Source organism: Oreochromis aureus, linkage group 15, assembly GCF_013358895.1.
Source record: "Oreochromis aureus strain Israel breed Guangdong linkage group 15, ZZ_aureus, whole genome shotgun sequence".
Taxonomy (NCBI): domain Eukaryota; kingdom Metazoa; phylum Chordata; class Actinopteri; order Cichliformes; family Cichlidae; genus Oreochromis; species Oreochromis aureus.
The window spans coordinates 40,624,520-40,631,911 of record NC_052956.1 but is presented as its reverse complement, the minus strand read 5'-3'; the positions used below and the strand labels follow the sequence as shown (position 1 = coordinate 40,631,911).

The 7,392-nt window shown below is 35.6% G+C and overlaps 1 protein-coding gene and 1 long non-coding RNA gene across 3 annotated transcripts; one reads left to right on the top strand and one right to left on the bottom strand.

Moving 5' to 3' along the window:
* Nucleotides 1-1,245: 1,245 nt before the first annotated feature.
* Nucleotides 1,246-3,309, bottom strand: LOC120433275. 2 transcript variants are annotated; one of them, XR_005608448.1, is made up of 4 exons: nucleotides 3,071-3,309; nucleotides 2,547-2,660; nucleotides 2,261-2,468; nucleotides 1,246-2,160 (listed from the first exon to the last, which is right to left on the bottom strand). It is a non-coding gene; the product is annotated as an uncharacterized LOC120433275 (long non-coding RNA). The 2 variants fall into 2 exon arrangements; XR_005608447.1 differs by lacking the exon at nucleotides 3,071-3,309 and having other exon boundaries at nucleotides 2,547-2,788.
* A 37-nt stretch (nucleotides 3,310-3,346) lies between these two features.
* Nucleotides 3,347-6,042, top strand: LOC120433274 (coiled-coil domain-containing protein 106-like). The gene is made up of 4 exons (XM_039599302.1): nucleotides 3,347-3,486; nucleotides 4,067-4,217; nucleotides 4,331-4,537; nucleotides 5,107-6,042. Exons 2-4 carry the CDS (start codon nucleotides 4,139-4,141, stop codon nucleotides 5,421-5,423), a joined length of 603 nt encoding a protein of 200 aa, XP_039455236.1. The 5' UTR covers nucleotides 3,347-3,486; nucleotides 4,067-4,138; the 3' UTR covers nucleotides 5,424-6,042.
* The last annotated feature ends 1,350 nt before the right edge of the window (nucleotides 6,043-7,392 follow it).

Below are 7,392 nucleotides of genomic sequence, written 5' to 3'. Positions count from 1 at the left end.
AGCGGCTGTGTGTATTTGTAGCCTCCCTACCAAACTAGCATTTCATCTCCGAGGAAGTTATCCCAGAGAGAAGTAAAGCAAGTGTGTAAGTTCATCTCTAAATGTTTGTAAAGCATTCCGACGTTAAGCTTAACAACCGATATATGGAGCGACTGCCTCTCTCTCCCTCTCCTGCTGCTACTTCAATCGTGAAACTTATTAATGATCAGCTGATCGGCTTTTCTGTTGCGAGTCCGTCTCTCTTCTTTGTTTTTGGCCCACTTTGCACCAGAAAGAGGAAACCAGCGGCTGAACAACAGCAGCACGTTTAAGCTTGATAAGCTGTTGTTAGAATTTATTTAATATTACTTTCTACACCAGGATCCTTTTCTACGTAGCTGACAGCTGGTAACTGTGCAGGGGCGGATCTAGCAAAGTTTAGCCAGGGGGGCCGATAGGGCATGAACAGGGAAAAGGGGGCACAAAGACATACTTTTCTTTCTTATTCTCATTTAAAATACGTAGCTTTTAATAAATAATTATCCGAATCTTACACCCAAAGTTTTAATCTGATGTAAAATGTATAGAAGTCCATTACTATATATAGTAACTGTTAAGTCTAATATACCCTAGTAAGCTATAGTACTTTTTCCTTTGGGAAGGTACCATCTGTGAATTCTGCAATTCTGTTGAAGAAAGATGTTGAATCTATTTAATTATTCTTGAAAAATAATTTATTTCTGTGCATTTTTTTTCACCCTGCATCAAATTAAAGTTGATTACATCGATTAAGCATCATGAGGTGGAGGGTGGGGGGTGGTTCCCTATTATTTTTTTTTTTTTGCTGGGAGTTTGCAACCCTATTAGTTAGGTTGCTTAATATTTCTGCCAAGTACTCTTTAAAATACCAGAATAGGGAGGATGGAATAGGTTTAAGTTAGGTTTTAAGTTAGGTAAGGTTTATTAGATTGATCAGTGTTGCTGAACTATGAAATATTTTGGGTGCAGTGTATTTTTTACACACAGGTATAACAGAATAGCTTTAGTGTTGTTGTTTATTTAAACTTGAGTATGAACTTATACAAAATGCAGCAAGATATTAAAAAAGACAGTTTTATTGATTAAAAAACACACTATATCGGATTCATATCAGTATCGGCAGATATCCAGATTTATGATATCGGTATCGGACATAAAAAAGTGGTATCGTGCCATCTCTACTTACAATACATTTATAACTGTCACTTAAAGGCTGCCAAAGCTGTAACTCACTACTGGCCAACTTCTTTTTCAATAGATTATCTATAAATACTCATAAATACCTTAATAAACTTATTTAGGAAGTTACAAACCATTTGCTACTTGTTAGTAAAGTATCTTGAGTGAGCCCATCTAAAGTGGGGACCATATATACCATACAACCTATTTATAGATTTGAAAGTTTTTAAAGTACATTGTAACAAAAAATAAATGACAACACACAGGGTAGATCCAGAACGCACTGTATTTTTAAGATGCTAATCACAAAAATATGAGAACAGATTGGACACACAAATTTTGATACAAAAATAAAAAGTGTCATAAACTATCAGCCAGTATTTGAGGTAATACAGAACACGGCTGGATGCAAACTATATGACCTGTAGCGCTTTACATAAAGTTTTCAAATAACATTTTCAAAAAGAAAAAAAAAAGCAGTAGCAACATTAACTTTTAGAATTATCTGTATTTTTTGGAAATGTCATAAATCAGTCTCCCCAATGTACCATTTTTGTGCTTTTTGGCGAGCCACTCGTTCCACTCAATAACTGTAAGGTGTTCTGACAGTAGTCTATCATTTCTGTTACCCCTGAGTCTCCAGATTTGCTCCTTGTAAGACCTCCAGGCTCTCTCCAGATGTTGGGTATGGGCACCTGTACGAGGGTCAACATACCACCTGCTGTGGTTAACAGTATGGTGTTCATACCCTAAATTTGGGAGTACACAATAGGCCCGCCATTCATCACTTATCACTGAGGAACCAATCCGGACATGAAGGGTAATCACAGGAACAAGATGTCTTCGAGATCTTTTCTCCACAAGTTGCAAGATAGGCCATGTTTTCCCTCGATGTTTTCTGCCCAGCATTCCAAAGTCCCACTTTCTTCTTTTCCATCCCCCAGCCATTCTTCCTCTCCCATACTGATGCAGAAACAAAAAAATGAAAAAAAAGACTAAATGATACTATGAAAGGTTGATAAATATATAGATGTAATATTAAATTACAGTCACAAAAACTTACCTTTTGTTTGTGACGAAAGTGACTCTCATCAATCACAACAAACTCCCTTCGGCCACCAATCTGCTGACCTGTACAACGTCTCAATCTTTGAACTGCAGCCACACGTACCCTCCTTATTTTTTTGGACATTTTACTAAGTCTTGTTGTGCTGCATGCAATGGTGTCATCTATCATGTCGATTTGACGTAATCACAGACCCTGAGAAAATCTTGAGAGAAAAAAAACATCCTTACAAAGAGTAATTTAAACCTATTTCGTTATTTTTTTCTGTAGTGTTTAAGCTCACCTGTAGATAAATTGCATCCAGCGTTGAAGTGAGACTTTAGAACGGCTGAAAAGTGACTTGTGTCTGACGGAGGTTTGTTTGACGTGTCCACCATGTGCTGCTCCACGACAGATCCTATTTTCAAAATAGTAACATGAAATATGTATGTTTAATTATATGCAATAAGTATTTGTTTAAACTAAACTTAATGTGCACTTGCAGACAAATTTTGCCATTCCTTTTTTTGTTTAATTGTAGCCTTCAATTTACCATTGTGTCTTTTTATCAAAAATGAAAAATGTGATAAAAGGGACACTGTGTAGTTGTAATGTTAATGACAAGTCTTTAAGGTGATAATCTAACTGACTTCACTTACTTTAATTTGCCAGACCACACGCTTTAAATGAAACCACTGTTAGCTCCGTTTTAAGGAGAATTTTGGTGTGAAAACAAATAATACTAGTACATTTTACAGTAAGTGTGTCACTTCGTATGAGGTTGAGTCTAAAAACATAATATGAAAATTAATATAATAATAATCTTACCAAGCATATTGGTCTCCGTTGTTCACCCTTTTCTTCAGTTTCATTTTCTGCTAGCAGACTTTGCATTTTATTTTTCTTTTAAGTAGCTTTTTCCTCTGAAGATATTTTATAAGCTTCAGTGGACCTCTTTTCGAAATCTCCTCGTTAATTAGTTTTTTCAGTCGCGTGAGATTTCCCATTTTTTAGCCAGTTTGTTGTTAAGCCAACAGAGGAAGCCGCGCTTTTGCTGCGTCCTGCTTCCTACATGACCAATAGGAGAGCGCGATGCTGTGACCTCTCACCTGTAGGTCATAATCAAGCTGGAGTCATGGCTTCCTCTGTGAACACAACAAGCCCCGAGCGATCTACCGGCATGCGAACCCGGGGGAAAAGGGGAAATAATAACGTGGACAAGATGGATGTTCGTGTTACCAGTGGTGAGTATATTTTTTTTTACCTCATTGTATTACCGTATTTCATTGTAAACACCCACCGCCTATTAGCAGGTAGCTTTTCGTTAGCTGCTATTAGGCGTTTAGCTTAGCTTAGCTTAGCTTTTACCTACATTTCAAATTTAGATATCGGCAAAAACACAGTTCAGTTTATTTTATTAGTTGTTTCTTGTGGCTCAAGAGTTAAATGAGGATTATCGCCTTTGGTGTTACTCTGGGCTGTAACTTAAAATTGTGCTTTCTGTAATTTAGTTTCTCAGGCCTTCTCCAGCTATTTTGCTGCATGTCTATGCAATATAAATTCACAATAAATGCTCTACATTCTACAATCTAACGCACTATGTTTGAAATACGTTAATATATAATTATAGTCAAATTGGCCAGTTTCTGAAATACATAACTCATTATATTTTGTAATATTGCCAGTGTAGGCTATTTATCAATCACTGTAATGCTTTTACTATTTTTCAAATTCTACAAAGTGTACAATATTATTATTATTATTGTATTTGTTTTATTAATTTTATTTATAGCCAAGTCTCATTTTGTTTTTAATTTTCTCTAGGTGTGACTGTTGCCCCAACTGCACAGCTGGCAGCCAGAAGAAAATCACAAGAGTTCTGTAAGAATCTGTAAGATGAGGCTAGAGTGGCAAAAGGATAAGATTGATGAGCTCACCAAAGAAAGAGACTATCTAAAGGAGCAATTAGCAGCATGTAAGTCCACTCTTAAAAACATTACATAGCTTGTCACATACTTCCTCTGCTTGAGCACTTACATAAGCATTCTGTTGAGTAATTTTGTGTTGTCTTTTTAACTGTTTTACTAGCTCTCTCAAAGGAACCCACAAGTTCTGTCCAGGATTCCAGTGAGGTATTGAGCATATCTTCACCGTCCTCTGATGGGTCTTTTGATGAGAGTTCTGACTCCTCCATGAGCACAACTTCATCAGATGAAGACAGCAAGAAGAGGAAGAAGGGCAAAGCAAAAAAGCACAAGAAGTCAAAGAAACATGACCAAAAACAAAGAAAAAGAGGTAAAGTGATTAACTTAACAGTTTGATTTTGCATGCGGTGTGTTACCTTACTACACTATTACATTACATTAATGATGGGCAGGGAAAATCATCACAGACCCCTCACACCCTGGACACAGACTTTTTGACCTGCTGCCCTCTGGCAGACGGTACAGAAGCCTGCAGACCGGCCACCCGACACAGGAACAGTTTCTTTCCCCTCGCCATCTCCCTCCTAAACAGTTGAACTGTCACACTGCTCCCCACTGCCAGACTGCAACTGCACCTTATGTACATTCTGTAGTATTCATTCCACTTCATTTCATTTCTGTATTTTATGTATATACGTTTAGATTAGTTATTTATAGTTGATTTACACAGCTATGTGTATGCATGTGTAACGTATATATAGATACGTGTGTGTGTGTGTGTGTGTGTGTGTGTGTGTGTGTGTGTGTGTGTGTGTGTGTGATTTACATTGCTGTACTCGAGAGCCACCATCTACCGGAACCAAATTCCTTGTATTTGTCTGCACATATACTTGGCCAATAAACACGATTCTGATTCTGATTCTGTTCTCTCAATTGCAGTCCAGAATCCTAAGCAAGTAGTCACCCGGAATAACAAGATTTTGAGGCTGTTCAAAAGAGGATGCACCATGTCTGCTGCCTTTAAACGTCTGGGAGTGGACCGGAACACGATTGTGGCAACTGCTCCAATTGCTGAGCTATTCATTGTTGTACCTGAGAGGTATAAAGAATTAGAAAAACACAAGCAGGGACAGAAACTTTCATTGTTTGCTACACAGTGTGCTGCAGCAATCAGTGCAGATCCAGAAACAGAGGAAAAATTCAAAGCGTATAAGTCTTCAGGGAAGCTGCTTCCTCTTAAAACAAAGAAAGATTAGATTTTTGTTGTTTTTTTTACATGGTGAAATGTGGTGAGAGTCCACCATTGTTAACAGCTTGGTGGAAGTTATGTATTCTGGTTGATTGGTCAATTGTTTGTTTAAAAAGATGACACTTTTGATTTTTGGTTTGTATGTTTTTTACTATTATTTTACTTTTATAAATTCTGTAGTTTTATTTTAATGATCACACATGTGATACACTTAATGTAAAAAGCTACAGGTCATATAGTTTGCATCCAGCCGTGTTGTGTATTACCTCAAATATTGGCTGATAGTTTATGACACTTTTGATTTTTGTATCAAAATTTGTGTGTCCAATCTGTTCTCATATTTTTGTGATTGGCATCTTAAAAATACAGTGCGTTGTGGATCTACCCTGTGTGTTGTCATTTATTTTTTGTTACAATGTACTTTAAAAACTTTCACATCTATAAATAGGTTGTAAGGTACATATGGTCCCCACATTAGATGGGCTCACTCAAGATACTTTACTAACAAGTAGTAAATAGTTTGTAACGTCCTAAATAAGTTTATTAAGGTATTTATGAGTATTTATAGATAATCTATCGAAAAAGAAGTTGGCCGATAGTGAGTTACAGCCTTTAAGGGACAGTTATAAATGTATTATAAGACATCTGTTAAGATATATCAGCTGACTGATGTAACCCTGATATTCAGTGTTTATAAAACATCTAGTATGAAACTATTATGTGTAGTACATGTAGAGTTTATAGTATTATGTAGGGTATGTTAACCATCTACTTACCTTTTACCAATGATTTTGTATACCATTGAACACCCTGAAATGAGTGGTTTGTAACTGATGCAGGGTAGCGTTTATAAATGATTAATCAATGAGTTTTAGAACATGAAAACATAATTAATAAAAAGTGTTGTACATTAGCTTATTAATCATGAATAAAGTGTTTAAAGCAGTGCTTGAAAACTATTAACTGATAATGAGAAATACTTTGTAGATGCTGTAGAGAGAATTAAGTAACCATTAACTAATGCTTAACAGATGATTAACTAATGCTTAATAGTGTGCATTTAGTACACTATTTAGATTCAGAAAAGTTTATATAACTATTTAGCCTTGTTGTGCAAACAAGCCTGCATAATTAATAAATATAGAATTTGCAAAATAACAAACCTAAAAAGATACACTAGGTGGTAGATACATGTTCTAATAAGTTTTGGTAAACAACCATTTGACTAACAGGTCTGTCTCACCTGCTCTTGTTCCCTCTCTATTTCTCTCTCTCCGTCTTTGTGCTGATAATCAAGCCAAACACCAACATCATCAAATATACAGTTGAAACCAGATATTTACATACTCTTCAGATAAAAACACAAACACTTTTTTAATTATAAAACATCAACTCACACTAAATGTTTATTTTATTTATTGATAAATATAAAAAACATATTTGTTAAATTTAAGAGTAAAGAGAGAAACTGTCTGTATTTCTTAATTACAAATGGCACCAAATTGTATTCAAAATTGAGCCACACTTATGGAGCTCCACGATTCTTTTCCTGGTCTTTTGGTTGATATCTCTTGATTTTCCCATGTCAAAGAAACAGGCTCTGTGTGTTGGGGGTACCTTATATGCATCCACAGGTGTGCCACCAATTTACTCACATGGACTCCACTAACCTATCAGGAGCTTCTTAAGCTCAGAATGGAATCATCTGGAGTTTTCTTATTAATTAACAATAAACTTAGTGTATATGTACTCCTACATTTGATGAAATAAAATAGACAGTTCTCTCTCTCTTTATTCTGACATTTAACTAATTCAAAAGATATTTCACTATTTATTTATCTAAAACAAAACAAAATTTACTCTAAATTGATGTTTAACAGTAAAAAAAATGTTCTTGTTTTTTCCCTAAAATGTATCTAAATATCTGGTTTAAACTGTGAATATACTGCTGTGCATTGAAATTCCTCTTGTTTTGT

Bases quoted from the DNA above. Each gene is read 5' to 3' on its own strand.
- LOC120433274 (XM_039599302.1), top strand. From the start codon at position 4,139: ATGAGGCTAGAGTGGCAAAAGGATAAGATTGATGAGCTCACCAAAGAA. The intron at 4,218-4,330 runs GTAAGTCCACTC...CTGTTTTACTAG, and splicing joins AAAGGAGCAATTAGCAGCAT to CTCTCTCAAAGGAACCCACA. The intron at 4,538-5,106 runs GTAAAGTGATTA...TCTCAATTGCAG, and splicing joins CCAAAAACAAAGAAAAAGAG to TCCAGAATCCTAAGCAAGTA.